At 49.1% G+C, this 20,457-nt stretch overlaps 1 protein-coding gene across 2 annotated transcripts in view; it reads right to left on the bottom strand.

The window, feature by feature from the left end:
- The window catches only part of EVA1C (eva-1 homolog C), a 77,728-nt gene extending 60,578 nt beyond the window's left edge, over nt 1–17,150 (bottom strand). The window contains exon 1 of one of the 2 annotated variants that reach the window (XM_086675856.1): nt 16,539–17,150. In XM_086675856.1, coding sequence (XP_086531982.1) covers nt 16,539–16,698 — 160 coding nt within the window. In that variant the 5' untranslated portion in view covers nt 16,699–17,150. The remainder of the gene's footprint in view (nt 1–16,538) is intronic. The other variant, XM_086675854.1, reaches the window with a different exon arrangement.
- Nucleotides 17,151–20,457: the final 3,307 nt, after the last annotated feature.

The following is a 20,457-nucleotide window of genomic DNA, read 5'->3' as shown; positions in this document are numbered from 1 at the left end:
AAATCCTCAGGAGAAAGCAGGCAAGAGCCTCTTGGACCTTGGCCTCAGCAACTTCTTACTCAACATGTCTCCAGAGGCAAGGGAAGCAAAAGCAAAAATGAACAATTGGGACCTCATCAAAATAAAAAGCTTCTGGGGGCACCTGGGTGGCTCAGTTGGTTAAGCGACCGACTTCAGCTCAGGTCATGATATCGCAGTTTGTAAATTTGAGCCCCGTGTCCGGCTCTGTGCTGACAGCTCAGAGCCTGGAGCCTGCTTCAGATTCTGTGTCTCCCTCTCTCTCTGCCCCTCCCCTGCTCACACTCTGTGTCTCTCTGTCTCTCAATAATAAATAAATGTTAAAATTTTTTTTTAATAAAATTTAAAAAAACAAAAACAATCAGCAAAACTAAAAGGCAACCGATGGAATGAGAGAAGATATTTGCAAACAACATGTCAGATAAAGGGTTAGTATCCAAAATCTATAAAGAACTTACCAAACTCAACACCCAAAAAACAAATAATCCAGTGAAGAAATGGGCAAAAGACATGAATAGACACTTCTCCAAAGAAGACATCCAGCTGGCTAACAGACACATGAAAAAATGCTCAACATCACTCATCATCAGGGAAATACAAATCAAAACCACACTGAGATACCACCTCATGCCTGTCAGAATGGCTTACATGAACAACTCGGGCAACAACACATGTTGGCGAGGATGCGGAGAAAGAGGATCTCTTTTGCATTGTTGGTGGCAATGCAAGCTGGTGCAGCCGCTCTGGAAAACAGTATGGAGGTTCCTCAAAAAACTAAAAATAGAACTACCCTATGACCCAGCAATTGCACCACTAGGCATTTATCCACGGGATACCAGTGTGCTGTTTCGAAGGGACACATGTACCCCCATGTTTATAGCAGCACTATCGACAATAGCCAAAGTATGGAAAGCGCCCAACGGTCTGGCTGCGACATCTGTCACCCCATTGATCGCCAGGGTTGATTCGGCTGATCTGGCTGGCTAGGCGGGTGTCCCCTTCCTCGCTCACCGCTCCATGTGTGTCCCTCCCGAAGCTGCGCGCTCGGTTGAAGGGGACGACCTTCCCCGATAGAGGAGGACCGTTCTTCGGTCAAGGGTATACGAGTAGCTGCGCTCCCCTGCTAGAACCTCCAAACAAGCTCTCAAGGAAAGCGCCCAAATGTCCATGGATGGATGAATGGATAAAAAAGATGTGATATATATATATATATATATATATATATATATATATATATATACACACACACACACACACAATGGAGTATTACTCGGCAATCCAAAAGGATGAAATCTTGCCATTTGCAACTACGTGGATGGAACTGGAGGGGATTGTGCTAAGTGAAATTAGTCAGTCAGAGAAAGACAAATATCATATGACTTCACTCATATGAGGACTTTTAAGAGACCAAACAGATGAACGTAAGGGAAGGGAAGCAAAAATAATATAAAAACAAGGAGGGGAACGAAACAGAAGAGACTCTTAAATGCAGAGAACAAACTGAGGGTTGCTGGGGGGGGGGGGTTGTATGTGGGGGAGGGATGGGATAAATGGACAAGGAGCATTAAGAAAGACACATGCTGGGATGAGCACTGGGTGTTATAACCTAGGGATGAATCACGGGAATCTACTCCTGAAATCATTATTGCACTGTATGCTAACTAATTTGGATGTAAATAAATAAATGAAATGAAATGAAATGAAATGAAATGAAATGAAATGAAAAACTCATTTCCTCATGGTATAGTGTTTTTTTTTTAAAACCTTTTGGGGGCCACGGACACCTATCTGGCACTGTGTTGATGTTTACGAACCCTTCTCACAACAACGTTTTTAATGCACAAATAAAATACATGAGGCTAAAACAAAAAGAAAAATAAAAAATAAACATACAGATGGATTACAAGCGTGCAGTGCTTTCCAGTAGGGTCCCAACTTTGGCTGCACCACAGAGTCACCTCAGGGGATTTAAAAACGTCAATGCCCAGGCCCCAGCCCAGAGATACAGATTCACTCAGCCTGGGGTGAAGCTTCAGACATCACTACATTGGAAAAGCAGCCCCCCACCCCCGCCCCGAGGTGATTCTAGCATAAAACCCAGAGGAATGACAAACAGCCTGGGGTATTGTGAAGTGAGGGGGGAGCTCTGAGCTGGGGGTCTTTCTGAGCCCCTCAGCTCTGCTTCCTGTGAGAGCTGATCCTGGGAGCAACACAGTGACTCAACCCAGGTGCCGAGTCCCGGGTCCAGTCTTGGTCCCGCCACCATTAAGCTGGGAAATGTCCTGGTCGGTCCCTTCCCTGTGCCCAGCCTGGGTTCTCTCCCCCGTGGATGAGACCAAACGAGGGCAGCCTCAAGGCACAATGATTCACCAGCACTTGCTTCTGGGGGCCCCAGGGCTCCAGGGTGGGTTGACACAGGATGACAGCCTCAAAGCCTTGTGACATCCAGGTGGCAGAAAAAGAACCAGGTGAGTCAGGCTGGCCGACTTCTGGTATTGCTGGCAGGTCCTGTCACAGTCTGGGTGACTCCCTAGAGGCCCCTCCCTTCCCAAGGACTGAAGTCTGGGGAAGTTCTTGGAAAAGGTGCTAGAGGAGGAAGGGGACACGAGTCCTTCTCCAAGCAACAGAGAGGCAAGCTGGGGAGGCCAAGCTTCCGAGGGGCAGCTGGGCACCTGCCACTGGCCCTTTCACGAGGCAGGCCTGACAGAGGCTCTGTGGGAAGAAGGTGCTAAGAAAGGTGCTCCGTCCCGATCCCAGAACTCCACTTCTGCCCTGCTCTAGACTCCCCTTCTAGAACAGCACTGCTCAGGGGGCGCCTGGGTGGCTCAGCTGGTTGAGTGTCCGACTTCGGCTGACAGCTCAGAGCCTGGAGCCTGTTTTCAGATTCTGTCTGTCTCTCTCTCTGTCTACCCCTCCCCCATTCTCACATTTTCTCTCTCTCTCTCAAAAATAAATTAATATCGGGGCGCCTGGGTGGCGCAGTCGGTTAAGCGTCCGACTTCAGCCAGGTCACGATCTCGCGGTCCGTGAGTTCGAGCCCCGCGTCAGGCTCTGGGCTGATGGCTCGGAGCCTGGAGCCTGTTTCCGATTCTGTGTCTCCCTCTCTCTCTGCCCCTCCCCTGTTCATGCTCTGTCTCTCTCTGTCCCAAAAATAAATAAAAACGTTGAAAAAAAATTTTTTTTTTTAAATAAAAAAAAATAAATTAATATTAAAAAACAAAATTAAAACTGCACTGTCTCAGGTTGGTGGCCCCAGCCATGCATGACTATCGGGCCCTTGAGACGCGGCCGGTCAGACTTGAGATGTGATGTGGTAAATACACACCAGATTCCCAAGTCTTTGTGAGCCGAAAAGAAACGTAAACATCTCATTAGTAATTTTTAACGTATTCATGTCGAAATAAGGACACTTTGGGTGAAACAAAATTTAACTATGGAAATTCATTTCACCTCTTGCTTTCACTTTTGCCAACAGGGCTACCAGACTAGCTGGCATTACATCACATTTGTCCTGCACGGCTCTGTTCTAACGTGTGCATATTGTCCTGTGCACCACACTGCCCTGGTAGAATTGTATTACAGTCCAATGGAGAAAGGGTTTTGTATGCAAAGGCATCAGTCCTGGACCCCTAAAAGCCCGTCAGTGAGAAGTGCTTACCACTTCCCCCTGTGGTTCGAAGACTTCTGTGATCCCGGCAAAGCCACTCCTCCCCACGGCCCACGGAAGGGCCGATACTGTCAGGGAATGTCAGGGAATGTCCATTCCTCGCAGCTTTCTTGAATAACAAAACGGTAATTACGTTAATTTACAACCTAACCCTCAGCACCGTGATTTTAACCCCATCTGTGCAGCTGAACCACACACATCTGACCTTCGTAAAGTAAAGCTTTCAATGAATATACCGGACCTTGTATACGCCACCTAATGCTTTACCTTCCCACAGAAAGAGAAGACGTGGGTAATGCAAATAAACGGTGCAGAGTAGACTCAAGTCTACATTCCAGAAGTTTCCACAGGATTCCCCGGAAATCTTTGGTTTGGGTTTGGCTTGCATGTGACTGTCTGACTGCCTTCTAAGGAGAAGAGTCCCTTTGCTTTTGTGCGTGTGTGTGTTTTAGCTACATAGACAGGAGTAATTAATTAAGACGTGCCCTCTGGTCGGGCCTTCTTCACATTAACTGATCTGGGACCACGGAGAGCTGAGACGGGTTTATGTGTGTTCTGTTTCCAGACACTGATCTTCTCCATGGTCTGATTTTATCTTGGACCCAACCTGGTATAATCCATGCTGTGTGTAGAGTCTCCACGTCAAGTTTCCCATTATGGAAACAAACAAACAAACAAACAACAAACTTAAATTCAGGGACTGTCTAGGTCTTTAAGGGACTTTTCCAGAAACCAGCAAGAAAGAAACAGAGGCTGTTCTGCTGAGGTCTGGTGATTCCGGATGTAGGACCCAAGTGACTGGTTTGGGTACAAAGCTACTTCCATAACACGGATCAGTGCTTGGCAACCACCTACTACAACTTATTCATAGTTCAGTTGAACCCAGGGGTTGAATATGATGCTTCGATTCTTTCTTTCTTCTTTCTTTCTTTCTTTCTTTCTTTCTTTCTTTCTTTCTTTCTTTCTTTCTTTCTTTCTTTCATGTAGTACCTGATCTCTATGCCCAAGAGAAGGCAGAGACACAGAGGACAAAATGGGTATACATTAAAATAAACATATATGTGATAAAGAAAAATGACTGTTCACTGTTTAATGTTCTGGAAAGGAAACAACTAGGAAAGAGAATTTTCATAATAAATTTTTCCTGCTTATTTTTATAGCATCAATACTCAGAAGTAAATACCGAATGCATGAGGCATTTGGGAAAATTAATAACGTCTTTAGGCCTGCATTTTCAAAATTGCATTGCAACAAAGAAAGGTATGATCTTGCAAGAGGATCCTCTGAAAAAAATACATATATGCACAAATACATATATACACAAAATCTTTTGCATATATAGGTACGTACATATATACGTGTATGTATATATAAACACAAGTAGGTTTTTACTTTCATTGCAGGAAACCATTTCATTTTACTTTATTTTTTGTTTACATTTTTGAGAGAGTGAGCATGTGTAAAGGAGGGGAAGCGACAGAGGGAGACAGAGGATCTGAAGCAGGCTCCAGGCTCCGTGCTGTCAGGACAGAGCCCGACCTGGGGCTCAAACTCACAAACCCTGAGATCATGACCTGAGCTGAAGTTGGACGTTCAACCTACTGAGCCACCCAGGTGCCCCTGGAAGCCATGTTCATTTCCAAAACATACTAGTCTTTCCTTAAGAACATGATGCCTTTTTGTAAAACAGGCATCGAGGGAAGGTGCTTTGATTTCTCATATAAACTGATTCTTGAAAACCCAGGTTCTAGCACACCAAATAGGCAGGGACGAGAAAAAGAGCAAAGCCCTCCTGTTGGACGGCATTCTTACATCACCCACTTTAAAATTAAATCTGAAACAGAGTCCTGACAGGCCTGCTATTTTCTTCAGTGCCAACAGCCACACAATAGACCTTTTTTTTTTTTTTTTTTGGACAAAGCTCTTAAAATGCTTGGAGATTCAGATGTACTGAGTCACCAGGGTTCACAAATACTGCGCACCCGTTCTTGCGGGTGCCCCGTCCCTTCCTTTGGAAACGATACTATATTTTCTCTGTGTTTGGCCGAAGGAAAGAAATATTTTCATTGGACTTGCAAGCTGTTTGAAAGAGGGTGACTGGGGAGGGGCAGGTCTGAAAGTGGGTGGCTGTCCTTTGATCTGGTGGCCTCCGAGCAGGGGTGGCCAAGTTACCATTTTAGAGGGACCTGTTGGTTTTCCTTCCACGCGGCGTGCAATGGTGCTCAACCCCACGGCCACATAGGCTTCAAGCGCGCCCTGGTAAGTGCGTAACATTCAGCACCGGGCGTGGTGAACAGTGTCGCTCTGAAAGAACACTCTTCCCGCAATTAGCCCTCTTAGAAACATCTCGAACTTGTCTCTCTGCAGAGTGTATAACACGCAGCACCGAGAGGTGGATGCAACGCTTCACAGACACAACCGTGGGTATGATGTGCCAGACGCCGTGTGAATGCGGGTGTGCAGGGGTGGGTGGGGGTGGGGGTCATAGAGAGCAGGTGCAAGAGGGACCGGGAGGAAAGGAGGAGGAGGCGGGGAGAGATGCTGCCGAGGGAAAGCAGATCTAGGCACAGTTTTTGTGACTTACACTCTCTCTCTTTAAAATGCAAACTAAATTGCACCCCCCTCCCCGTCACAGGACTGCTTCGCCGAGTTGTGAAATAATTGAGAGGTGTTGCAAATGCATCCACGCGCCGCGAGTGAGCAACCGACTTCAAGTCTGAACACGTCTCCCGAGGGATATTTTAGCTTGACGATAATGATGGCGAGTGTGCGCGCTTGAAATCAGGAGGGCAAAAGGGCCCGAGGCAGAGCCAAGTTCCGTGGAGGGAAGGGGTGGGACTGGGAGCCACGGGGCGCGCGAGCGGGTGTAGACGCGGGAGGTAGTGGCTGCATCTCCGTTTCCTGGGCTTTAAAGACACTGCTCTTGGCGGCTGCAGAAGGCAAGCCGGCCTTGAAGAAGGGCGCCAAGGAGCCGTGTCTAGGTCTTCCAGACCCCCCCTTTGGTTATTACAAATTTTCCCCACCCTCCTCTGATGCTGAACGTGTAGCATATAAAACAGGGACACGCCAACTGGTCTAGCCCAGTGTTCCTCAAGCCCAGGGATGGGGGTCATTCCTTGTGGCGGGGGGCGGGGAGAGGGGACTGTCTGTGCGTTGTGGGTGGCTTAGCAGCATCCCAGGCTCCCACTCACTAGGTTCCAGGAGCGCGGCTAGTTGTCACAAATAAAATTGCCTCCAGACATTGCCAAATATCCCCGGGGGTGAGGGGATGGTATCTCCCTGGATTGGGAACCACGGGTTCAGTCTAACCATTAGGCCAAGCGAAGTTTTCATCAGTAAAGATAAGTCATCTAGTAGAAGGACCATATGGCATTTTTGGTGAAAGTTGACAACCCCAAATAACATGCCTGGACCAACCAGAGATGAGGACAGAAGTCAGAGACAAAGTGCTTCAAAGCACTGGCTTATGGCTTTAGGGAGCCATAACACCATTTCAAAAGAATTCTGGAGAAAAAAAAAAAAATCCTGGGGCATCTAACTTAAAAAAAAAAAAGGTAAATTAGAAGAGTGGAACCTTTACACTTGAACTCCAGGGATTAGAGAGGCAGAACAGACAAGACCTCAAGACCCACTCAGTGGAATTCTCCACAGCCTGCTGTGACCACTCCCACACAGTGGGTCCCACAGCTCTGGGTCTTCGAGATCCCTTTTCATCCTGAGGCTGTGGACGGGACCATCTTTGCATTCTGTCTAACCTGTGCAAAAAGCATTTGGCATTATTAACTTTGGAAGGCACGTTTAGTGGTTCAGGCCTCAGAGAATGGAGGAAGGTGTTTAAAAATGCTATCCCTTGGGGCACCTGGGTGGCTCAGTCAGTTAGGCGTCCGACTTCAGCTCAGGTCATGAACTTGAGGTTCATGAGGTCGAGCCCCACATCGGGCTCTGTGCTGATAGCTCAGAGCCCGGAGCCTGCTTCGGATTCTGTGTCTCCCTCTCTCTCTGCCCCTCCTCTGCTCGTGCTCTCTCTCTCTCTGTCAAAAATAAATAAACATTAAAAAAAAGAAGGCTATCCATGGGGCACCTGGGTGGCTTAGCCAGTTCAGCGTCAGACTTCAGCTCAGGTCATGATCTCACGGCTTGTGAGTTCGAGTCCCACGTCGAGCTCTGTGCTGACAGCTCTGAGCCTGGAGCCTGCTTCAGATTCTGTGTGTGTGTGTGTGTGTGTGTGTGTGTGTGTGTGTGTGTGTGTCTGCCCCTCCCCTGCTCTCTGTCTCTCAAAAATAATAAACATTAAAAAAAATGCCCATCCCTTAATTTTACAACCAAATTGACAAAAAAAAAAAAAAATCAGACAGTTGTGTAGGTCTGATTTGGGGTTCAAGTACATTTTTTTCCAGCAGAAAAGGGGCTATAAAATTGTATGCATCCCTTGAAGTGTATCCCTCAAAAGCTGTACAAATTGGCCTTTTCTGGATAAGGTCAAGTATTCTCATTTCCACCTGTCTCCCATCGAATGGGCAGAGAGAGACAGGGCTTGGTGGCCCAGGTCTCTCTTGTTCCAGAGTACAGTACGATGATTTATGATTTCTGAGCCTGAGAACTTCAGAAGCTGCTGAACATAAAAAGAGTGAAAAAATCTCCTAAGTCAAGAGGAAGAAAGGAATAACGTGGTAGCACAGTGCTCTTCTCAGACCCTGAAACACTACTCTGAAAGCTGTCACGAGTACGCATCACACTGGCCCTTGCAGACAAAAAGGGTTATTTTATCCAGATTATTCCCCCACATTGCAGGGGAAAAGGGACTCATTTGTAATCATCAAAAGAATGCTGACAGACTTGAAATGGGATTACATTCTATTATACTCATCCGAATTAAAGATTTGTTTTGGAGATCATTCTTAGGTTTCCTCCTCCCTGTTCCTCCGACCCCAAATGAGGCGATTTGTATTCACGAGACATCTGAGGCAGACATGAAATCAGACAGTTTGCAAACATACATTTCAGATTCAGTGGCCTGAGTTTTGAATTTTAATGTTGCCTGGTTCTCTGTGTGTGGAAAACTTGGCTCTCGGGTCAAAACGAACCCCAAGCAGCACTTCATTCCCTAGCTTATTAATGCAAGAGAAATTTCATTTCAGGGGCCTGAGTGAGCAAGTGACACAGGTGTCCAGAATGAAGGTATGAAAATGTAAAATCTCTGCAGGGCAGAGATTTCTGGGAGGTCTGTGAGCACGCTACTAAACCCTCAATTCCACGCTCTGTGGTACCATTCGGAGAATGCGACCTGCCCAATTGAGTACTGACCCCTCAAGTCTCTTTGTGTCTGTGTGTCCATGAATCGACTGAGAAGGAAGTTTCCCCAGGACAGGACTGGCTCTTTAGGGCAGCCCTGTATCATACCACACACAGCATCTGGTACCTGAAAGAACTGAACATTTCCCGTTCTTTCATACAGAACACCCATTGTGTAGTCACCGTAGAACTGCTGGCCACCTGGGGAGCAGGCGTGGGTACCTCAGGCTGGAAGTCATAAGGCAGTCAAAAGGACAAGATAGCTTCAAGAAACCTCCTGCAGGCAAGGAGACGGTAGTCTCTAAGAAGGAGGACAGAGCAAGAAATGTAGGCAAAGTGCCATCCTTTGTACCATTACTTTGCTCACCATTTCTTTTCTTTATAACTCGGTCCTTCCTTCTAGACTCAGTGTCCTTCTCCATGAAGGATATCCTTTAGTAGTCCTTTCAGTCAGCATTTATCGGTGGTGAGCATGTCTTCATTTCACACGCTGTCTAGAAGATAGTTTAGCTGGGTATACAGTTCTGCTCTGACAGGTTGTTCTGTTTTGTTCCATCTTTCCAGAACCTGGAAAAATATTTCACTGGCTTCTGGCTTTCACTGTTGTGGTGGCAAAGACTTTATAGAAGACATTTTTTCCTCTCTTTTTTTAAAGACTGTCACTTTGGTTTTAGTATTTTATGCTTTAAGTACAATAGGTATAAATTTATTTTTATTTATCTTCCTTGGGATACATGAATCTGAATTTTTCATTAAATCTTGAAAATGGATTCCAAGATCGTATCACTTCAAGCATTACCACTCCCTCATTTTCCATATTCTCTCTTTTTGGAATACAGATCCGACGTATGTTAAACCTTCATTCCATCCTCCATATCTTACAAACTTTGTTCCCTATTTTCCATGCCTTTACCTTTTTTGCTGCATTCTAGATAATTTCTCCAGCTTTATGTTCCAGTTCATTGATTCTCTTCAGCTGTATATGAGTGATCTATTAAGCTTTAATTTCAATGAATATATTTTTCATTAGTATAGTAGTATTAGTATAGTTAGCAGATATATTTTGCTCGTTTTCAAATCTTTATCGCCTTTCATTCCTTAGTCACATTTTAGCTTTGCTCTTTTATTTGCTTTTCTGTTTTCAGTTTTCCTCTGTTATTAAGAACTCTGTTGTTTTTACCACTGGCTGTTGCTCATATAATGTAGTTTGGACTGTGTGTTCATAACCAGGATTTCATCAGTAGGGGTCTTATAGAGTCTGTGATGATGTCTCTATGTAGGGAGCATTTGTGTGTGTGTGTTTGTGTGTGTGTGTGTGTGCGTGTGTGTGTGTGTTGCCAACTATCTTGGGGCACAATCAGTTTTGGACAATTTTGCTAGGGTCTCTTTCTCTGCTCCTCCCCCCACTCTCTCTCATGCTCTCTCTCTCTTCCTCAAAATATATAAATAAACTAAAAAAAAAAAAGAATGTATCTGACCAGTTTTAAAAAATCAACATACAGTTTTTAGAAGAGTGTCTGTCCGGGGCGCCTCATTAAAATAGTGACTGAGTATCATAACACTTCAGAGAGCCCTCACCTCTACCTTCTCGGTTCATTACTTAGCTTGAATGACAAGAGTATGGACTTTTGAAACCAGACAGTTATTGGGTTCAAATCCTGTGTCTACACTTAACCAGCAGGTGTAGAGCCAAGGTAGGCAGCGAGATTGGGGGCAGAGGCAGGTAACTGGGGAGTAGGTGTTCATTCCACATGCATCACCCCCAAAGTGGCGCCTTTGCAACCATTTTAAAGATGTTGACCGGGTGGCTGAGACCGGTGACCTCCAAATCTTTAAAATCACGAACGTCAGGGGCGCCTGGGTGGCTCTGTCGGTTAAGCATCCGACTCTTGGTTTCGGCTCGGGTCACGCAGTTGGTGAGTTCGAGCCCCACGCTGGGCTCCACACTGACAGCACGGAGCCTGCTCAGGATTCACTCTCTTCTCTCTCTCTCTCTCTCTTTCTCTGCCCCTCCCCTGCTCTCTCGCTCGCTCGCTCGCTCGCTCTCAAAATAAATAAACCTTTTAAGGTTGAAACCTTTCTTTTTAAGGTTCTTTTTAAGGTTGAAACCTTAAAGAAACCGATATGAAAAGACAGAAGTTCTAACGTTTTCCTCCTACATCTGTTGGATCGCCTCGTGTGCGCACCCAGTTTGGATGGCCGGGGTCAGAAAGATGCTGAAGGAAGGAACGGAGAAAGGGCTGTGTATTCAGCAGGCACCTGGCATAGCGGTGGTGGCTCCGTGAGCTGGTTAGGCCGATGGTGGCCCGTTTCTTCTCTAGCCTTGCCTCCCCCACCACCCTCCCATCACCCACACGGGCCAAGTGCCCCAGCCGCCCCCACCCCCGCCCTGCGCAGGTCAGAGCCTGAGTCCGCTCTGTCTCATAGCTGGGTGGTCTTGGACAAGTGAGTTAACCTCTCTGAGCCTGGATGAGTACTTACTTCACAGGGTTGTCAGGAAGAGGAAATGAGATAACACAGCACTCTATGAACACTTTCTCCCTGTCTTTCTGTCCCTTCCCTGAAACCGCTGCTAGGCTGCCCTTTCCAATAAAGTGCCTGGGAGAGCAAAGCCATTAATAATGGAGTCACTCGCTGGCCCCGACTCCTCTTCTCTGCCGCAGAAAGAGCCAGCAGAACACTTTTCAAATGTAGTTACTTTCCATGGAAACAGACTAGCAGTCTCAGAGCTTCTCTTCATCTCTCCTCTTCTGTGACAGCTGCACAATCCTTCAGACGTTTGGTTTGTTTTTCTTTGGTTATGAGCTGGCTTTTCATCCCATAAAATTTCTGAAAGGGAAGACAACCCCCGAATAAAAGGGCGGTGTGACTAGGGCGTCAGAAAATGCAGAACTCTGGGGCGCCCGGGTGGCTCAGTCGGTGAGGCGTCCGACTCTTGATCTCAGCTCAGGTCACGAGCTCACTGTTCATGAGTTTGAGCCCCGGGTCGGGCTCCGCGGTGACAGCGTGGAGCCCGCTTGGGATTCTCTCTCTCTCTCTCTCTGCCCCTCACGTCTTTGCGTGCTCTCCCGCTCACAAAATAAATGGATAAACGTTAGGAAAGAAGGGAATAGAAAATGTAGAACTTTGTGTGCGTGTGCTGGCATGCAGGGACAAACTGGTAGCTGGGAAAATATAGTCCTGGTCTCCCTGGTGGGGAGCCCTGACCCTGACCGGGGGTGGGGGGTGGGGTGAAGGGGCAGCCAGTCGTGCCCGTGTGCCCCCAAACAAGCTGATGCACACAGGAGATAGTCCAGCCCTCTGATCACCCCGAGCAGTGGTTCTCAACTCTGGCTGTACTAGAATTGCCTGGGGGGCTTTCAAAAATGAGACCCAGGCCTGGCTCTCCCCACACCAGTTACACGAGAAGTCGGGGAGTGCTGCTTGAGCACCCACACATTGTTCCGCGTCCAGCGATTCTAATGCACAGCCAGGGTTGAGACCCACTGCTTACCTGAGCAGAACGGGAAGGTTCGGCCTCCCCTAAATGGACACCTGTGTTCCCTCCATCAGGACCCGAGACTTCAAGATCGATCGAATGACCATTTTTCAATATTCTGAAATTCCTGGCCAGTGAAACCAGGAGCTAGGGTTGGGTTTATTTGCTAAGCTGCAAATGATGTGGTTAATGCGCATCACTTCCTGTTTGCTTGGGCAGGGAGCAGGACATCTGCCCAGAGAAGCCCTTCCATCTTTGAGGCCTGGGGACAATTTGGTGCCAGGAAGGCCTTTAAAGGCTGCCCCCACTCCCCTTGGGTTTCATCTTCCTCCCCTTCTGCTTCCCACAGTCATCACTATATGCCCTGGGGTAAAACCAAATGTGCGAACACATGCTCACAACCTTTTTCTAGGACGCCAAGTGGGAACTAGAACAATTTTCCACCCCTTCCCTCCCTGCCCCCCTTCCTCCACCTCCCTCTCAATAAGCCCATCAATCACTTTGAATGGAGAGAAAAATCACCAAAAAAATGAACAGGACCCAAGGGCAAAATAAGTTTGAGAGACACTCTGGAACTCTTTAAAGCAGTACAATATACAGAGGATCCTTTCCTTTTGATGGCTGGAACCCAAAATGGCACCCCCCCCTCCTCTCAGCCCTCACCCCTACCTTGTTCTCTGAACAAAGATGATGTTGGCATTATACTTCTATTTGAAAAAAAAAAAAAAATCAATGATCAGTTTGGACCGCTCAGGCTAAACCCCCAATTTGGGAATGCAGTCAAAACAACAACAACAACAACAAAGAAAAAAACAAACAAACCAACAAAATCAATCAATCAATCAATCAATCAATAAAAACAGAACTCCATCCCAAGGAGGAAAAAGGAAAACTGAGTGCATCTAGGGGTGGGATTAAGGATCACAGGCACTAATTTTGCATGAACTGCTCTTGTCTTCCTGGGATATGTTTTTAGTGCAGTGATGATAGCCTTCCAGTGGCCACTGGCAGCATCTCAACATCTTTGGGGATGAGCGCGAAGGGGCTGTGTGGGGAGGCTGTTTCCCAGCAGGCTTGGAGGTGATTAGCACAAGTCACGAGCAAGCAGGGGGAGGAGGCGGCCAGGACACAGCCCCTGGCTTATTAAGAGTGAGATCCGATGCTGGAATCCTCAGGGCAAAAAAAAAAAAAAACCCAATGACCCAGGAAAACTACACCAGCTGACAGCCTCAGGAAAAGGCTGAAGGAAGAGTTGCAAAGAAGAGAAAGGCTTAAGTAACTTTCCAAAACTCTGCACTGTTAATCTCCTGGGAGGCCCTATACTGTACACACAATGGCTGGGACCCCTGATATTCTGGTACTTTCTTTCATGTGGAAACACCATCCTTTCTCCATCCCCTTCTTCCCAGGGCGGAGGGCTCCCAAGTTCCCTCCACCCTCCCTCAGCTTCAGTTTTTGATGTTTCCCTCGTTTAGAAAAACAAGCAAGTATCTGCATTGTGGATTGCTGCTCTCTAGGGCTGGGCTATTGTTGTAAGGCTCCGTGGGGGACGGGGTAGGGGTGGGGACTGTCTCCTTACAGGCCTCTGGTTTCTAAACACCCCCTCGAAGTGCACAAAAAAGAACAAGACCACCTGTCCCCAGGAAAGCAGGCATCCGGTTTGCCCCCCCCCTCCCAGGGGTTTTGGAATTAAGTGATCAGTCTCCACGGCTTTGACTAAAGCCTTCAACTGAACCCTCAGACCCATCTTTAGAGCTGGGGAATTGTCCTCAATGCTGTGTATCACACAGTTAGGCGGTCCCTAAAAGTTTCAAGTCAAATTGATCAACTTTGAAAGACCCCTGAGCCTTCTCTAACGTTTCCCCAGTGCCGCACATACAGCGTTTAGATTTAAACCTGAATGTGTCTGTGCTTTGAGAAGACGGCGTTTTTTCTTTTCTTCTCCCAAAAAGGTTCCCTTGACCCTTAAAAAAATTTTTTTTAATGTGTATTTACTTTTGAGAGAAAGTGGGGGGAAGGGCAGAGAGAGAGAGGGAGACACAGAATCCGAAGCAGGCTCCAAGCTCTGAGCCGTCAGCACAGAGCCCGATGTGGGGCTCGAACTCACGGACCATGAGATCATGAATGACCTGAGCTGACGTTGGACGCTTAACTGACTGAGCCACCCAGGCACCCCTCCCCCCTTGACACTGTCTCCCTAATCCTCAGGTCTCTGGTGAGCAAAGGTGATTAGAGGAAAGAATGGGGGCTACTTGTGGATGGACCTGGCATTATCACCACCTACTGCGGACTCAACGAGTTTTCAACCCTGGAATTCAAGTTCACACCGAAAGCAGAAGGAAATATTTTCCATCATTTGTATCATTTAGAAGAACATGTATCAAAATATCCATTTCCCTCGGGATATAGTCCCTCTGTGACAGCCAAAGCACTATAACGTACAATGTAATATACAGAATACAGACAATTCCTAATGTGGGTGATAACCTGCAGGCTGCTGGGAGTATTGCAACTGCTTCACTAAAGACAGAGTGTCTATAATCTGTGAAAACAATATAATGGTCACACCGCGATTTACCTAAAGCGCTATTTTTTCAGTTGCAATGATGTCACACACGCAAAAAGGGCTTGTCAGCTTTCAATTCTTTCCTTACTAGTCAGAGCTACAGGGTGGCTGAATCAGAATTGCTCTCCATAGCTGAAATCAGCAAATATAAAACTTTTTTAGCAGCCAAGAAAGTTCTATTACCACCACCAAAAAAAAAAAAAAAAAAAAAAAAGTCAATAGCACTTGAAAAGCATTTCCCTCGCACATTTACCACAGCATTCTGACCCTGTGGTGCTCGATTTTAAGGACCACGGTTTGCTTGCCAAATAGGCATATCTTGGCTTCCTTCGCTAGGTAGAAACACTGCCTTGATATTAAATATTCAAAGCAAAGAACCTCTGACCCAAGGGCTCTCAGCTAACAATGACATTCTCTGTAAGTAAACTAGAAACCCAGCTCAGCTTCTGGTTTGCCAGTGTTCTCTGCTGTGTATTAGTCTACTGCAGGACAGGGTGAGCAGTGACTCCGTTTACCACGATTGGATTGCAAAAGTCCCTGCAGGCAAAAGCCTAAACTTGGCAGAAGATCCCTGGAGAAGGGGGGGGGGGAGTGGGGTTCAGAGCTGCCTCCTGGGGTGGGCAGGGGCTGGGAAAGGGTGAAGGCATCCAGCCTCACCAGAGGGAGACCCAGGTCTGTTACAACTGTAAGGACTTTGTTACTCTAAGCAAGTGCAGCGGTAACATAAGAATGTGGCTCCTACAACCATCATCAACACAGAAACTTCTCTCACTTTGTGGTGCCACACCTACAGCCCCAGAACTGAGATAAGCTGTGGGAGCTTTGGTCTGAGTCTCCCAGAAGAAAAGCCTCACCGTTTACTGGGAGGAGAAAAGCATTTTTGTTAAGAAGCCTGGGACTGGAGGGTGGAGGGCAGGTACCATCTGGCAGTAAAGACCCAGAGTCTCCGTTCTGTACATTTCTCCTCATCCGGCACACAGACCTCCCGCCCGGCTGGCTTCCCATCCCTGCCTGCAGGCGCAGACTTCAGGTCAGATGTCTCCAGGACTAGTGTCCTTACATGGGCACCCTGGAGGCCGGCTGGGGCGCACCCGGGCTACCCGGGTTTGCCAGTGGCAAACCAAGTGAAACTCCTCCGATCACAACACGTGTATTTTACAGCGCTGGGTGCGGCACAGGGCACAGCTTAAGGGGCCTCCAGGGGACACACATCCTTCAGAGGCGGGAACTTGATGCTGGGACCCGATGCAGGGAATTTGACGAGATAAACACCGGGGCGAGAAACTCGAAATGTTACCCATCCTTCCTCGGGGAGGGGAGGGACTCCTCTGCCATCGCTCCACACGGAGCCACCTCTGCCAAGGGCTCACACCAGGCAAGAAAACTGGCTATGAGCGTGCCTCAACTTCAATCCACCCCGTCTGTGCTCCCTCGGGAGGCTGCCCCCAGCCGAGGTATCACCTGAGCGCACCGCAGCGCGGCGCCGGGGGCGCAGGACGAGGGAGGGCGCTTCTTACCAGAGAAGTCCGTGAGCGCTGAGATCTCTTTGGAACAGACCAGGACAGTGCAGTAGAAGAGGCGCAGGAGCTGCCCGGGAGGCTCTACCTGCCTGCGGAGTCCAGGATGCTGCGCGGGCTGCGGCGCGGGCGGCGGGCGCGCATGGCCCGGCAGAAGCATGGTGCCCGGCGCGATCCAGCGCGGGCGCGGGCCGGGGGCTCGATGGGGGTCCCTGGGCGGAGGGCAGCGTCACATGGCGAAGCGAGTCAGTGGCCAGCGGCTCCGTGGCCCCCCGCCACCTCCCGCTCAGGCTGCCAGAGCCTCTTCCCGGCGCAGGCCGGTACCGGCTCCCCAGCAAAGGGGAGGGGGCGGAGAAGTGGGGCGGGGCGAGGAGCCCCGGGAAGGATCCGCGTAGTTTCCCCGAGAGGAAATCTCCGCTGCCGCCCCGCGGGAGGAAACCGGTGGGGGTGGGTGGGGGTGGGGGGGTGTTGGCGAAGGGAAAGTGCAGCCTTAGCGCGCCCGGCGGGCTGCGGAGGCCGGTCCCTGGCGAGCCGCCCGCCGCGGAGGGCGCCCCCAACAGCGCGCCGAGGGCCGCGCAACTTGAGCGCCTTCCACGCCTGGGTCCCCGCCCCGGAGACGGCCCGGCACCCCTGGCCCGGCCCGCGCTGGCCCGGTGCCAGCCTCGCCCTGGCTGCCGGAGGAGCGCGGCCGGTGCCCGTGACGCACTTCGGAGCCAGCGCCGCGGGTTGAGCCCAGGAGCCCCCGGGGCGGGGCCGAGGCAGGGGCCGCGAGAAGGTGGGGTCTTGGAGGTGTGTGACTACAGCACCGACGTCCCTGCGACCTGCTGCGCGTCTCGCAGTAGAATCACCAAGCACGCACAGTTCTCCCCATTTCTTGGAAGAGGAGACTGAGACTCCGCGCTTTGCCGGAGCTAACACAGCCAGGACGCGAACGAGTGGGCGAGCGCGGGGTTGGGGGAGGGGGGTTCAAAATGGGTCAGAAGACTCCAGAGCCGGTTTCTTTTTTCTGGTTGGGACTGTGCGCTTCCTTTGGGTACTGGTTGTCCGCAGCGCTCAGAGGATCTGACACTGGCCGGGCATAAATAGCCACCGAGCGCTAATAATTGGGCTTTGTTTTAAAATGGGCCACCGCATCTTTCTGAACCTCTCGATTACGCGCAGTGTGACCCAGGCCCAGCCCGTGGGCGAGGAACGGGTTGTGTGGCCGGGACTCGGGTACATAGAGGACAAGTGCGTGGGAAGGCATGTGGACTCGTGGCTTCGCGCGGGGTACGGGTACCTGGGGCTCCAGCGACCCAAACCCCCTCGGACAGGCCAGTAGACGCGGGAGGCAGGGAGGAGGGCTGGGCGGGCGGGCGCTCGGCACAAAGTGTTCCCGAACACCGCGGGGAGGCCCTGCCAAGTTCTCGGCGGGCCTGACGCGGAAACGTAGATAATGAGGCCCAAGGGCGGGACCAGGCGCACTGCCCCAGCGGGCTCCCAGATGCGCTGTGAGGGCCGCACGGTACGGCGGCGGGGAGGCCTGGAGAGAGAAAACCAAGACGCGCTGATTTACCCGTGGGACCCTCGTAGAGATACGCGAAAGGATCCGGGGGCGGGGCTGGGTGACTGGAGTCCCACAGTGCTCCAGCAGGAGCAAGGTCAGAGGACTTGGTATTTCCCTCCCCTTCCTGCCTGCCCGGAGGTGGGGTGGCAAATGCTAAACCTCCATATACATTCAGGGGGACCCACTCTACTAGGCACGATGAGTTTCAAATTCTATATTAAAATACTCAGCCTTCTTGGGGTGCCTGACTGGCTCAGTCGGTAGAGCATGTAACTCCTGGTCTCCGGGTTGTGAGTTTGAGCCCCACGATGGGTGTGGCGACTACTTAAATTTTTTTTTTTTAATATTTTCAAAAAAGGACTCAACCTTCTCAATAATTTTTGGCTGTAACTATTAGTGTGCACGTTCTAGGTTGGGGAAACTGAGGTGGGAAGGTAGGTAGGGATGCATAGCACTTAGCAGCCACCCTGTAAGTAACGTTTGCTCAATACCCAGGTCCCTCATGTAGTTTCCATCCCATCTGTTCACCCCTCTGGTTGGGTATGAGCTGGTGTGTGCTGGGGAAGCTGGCACAGGAAGAGAACCTGGCTCCCACAGAGCTGGGGGGCTGCCCCCACTGTCTTGAAGGCATAAACTGGCTTTCCAGATGCCAGTGTGGGCTCTCTTACTAACTGTGCACCCCCAGGTTTCCTTCTCTGTAAAGTCTCAGACTTGTGATGCTTTAATTAGTTGGTACAGGTGACATGGGTAAGACAGGGCCTGAAACGAGTAAATGCTCAGTCCATATTAGTCATTATTGCAGACAGGAAGACAGTGATTGGACAATCAGGAACTAAAAGAGGCCAGGGAACAAAAGAGGCGGAGCTGAGTGGGAGGGAGAGAGGTGTTAGGGGCTTTTTAAATTAAAAAAAAAAAAAATGTTTTATTGAAGTATAGTTGACATAGCATGTTTTGTTAGTTTCAGGGGCACAACATAGTGATTTGACAATACGTGTGTCACGAAACACTCACCGCCATAACTATAGTCGCCATCTGTCCCCCTGTGTTGCTACAGCGTTATCGACTATATTCCCGGTGCTGTACTTTTCATCTCCATGACTGATTTATGTTATAACTGGGAGTTTGTACCCTTTAATGAGCTTTACCTACTTCACTCATACCCCCAGCCCTCTCCCTTCCGGCAACCACTGATCTGTTCCTGTATTTATGAGTGTGTTTTCTTTGTTCCTTTGTTTTGTTTTTAAGGTAAGGTGGGTAACATGAGAAGAGTTGGCCAAGCCACAGCTAGCCAAAGCTGGGTGTCTGGGAGGGCGAACATTTTAGAAAAAAAAGGGGCCAGCATGTGTGAAATCCAAAAGGAGCATGGCTCCGTAGAAGAATGGAGAAAAGTTTAGAGGGAACCGGGCAGAGATGAGAGGGCGGACATGGTGAGGCGGACAGGTTGTTGGCAGCCAGAGCTCAGGGATCCAGAGACTTTGGTGAGCACTTCCATTTTTACCCTTAGCCCTTGTGAGCATTGCCATCGGTACCGTAAGCCACCGAAAGGTTGTTAGCCGGTGAGGGAGGTGACCAGGTGTGCGTTGGGAAAACATTGGGCCGGCTGCTGAGTGCCCCTGGACTGGAGGAGTCAAAAGTGGGTCCGTGGATTTTTATACGCCAAAGAAGTGAAAACAGGGACTCAGACAGGTACTTGTAAGCCACCATTCACTGCAGCATTATTCACAATAGCCCAGAGGCAGAGGCAACCCTAGTGTCCATCATCAGATGAATGGATAAAGAAAATGTGGAATAGTATTCAACCATAAAGTGGAATGACCTCTGGCACCTGCTACAACATGGATGAACCTTGAAAACATTATGCCAGGTGAACTAAGCCAGACGCAGGATGATAAACATTGTATGATTCCACTTACGTGAAATATCTAGAAAACGCAGATTCACAGAGACAAAGTAGAGGTTCCTAGGAAGTGGGAGAAGGCAGAATGGAGAGTTATTGCTTCATGGGTACAGAGCTGTCGTGATGAAAGAGCTCTGGAAATAGATAGTGGTGATGGTTGCACAACGTTGTGAATGTAATTAATGCCACTGAATGGTACACTTCAAATGGCAAATTCTATAGGTTTTTCCAACTTCAAAAAATTAACAATGTATTCCAAAAACCATCAAAACTGTGTGCTTTAAATGGGTGAGTTGTATGGTGTGTGAATTATATCTCCGTAAGGCTGTTGTTGTTGTTTTCAAATCTAACAAGAACATCAGAGTTGGTCCGAGAGGGATGGCCAGGGGGAAGTGTCGCCAGGAGGCTATGGCTGTGCTTTGGGCTGGGGCTTTGCGGACACAGAGAGAAGGGGCAAGTGGCTAAACTGGAAAGGC

The sequence above is a fragment of the Puma concolor genome, chromosome C2 (genome assembly GCF_028749965.1).
Source record: "Puma concolor isolate L17-30 chromosome C2, mPumCon1.1.hap2, whole genome shotgun sequence".
NCBI classification, from domain to species: Eukaryota; Metazoa; Chordata; class Mammalia; order Carnivora; family Felidae; genus Puma; species Puma concolor.
This window is presented reverse-complemented; position numbering and strand designations above follow the sequence as displayed.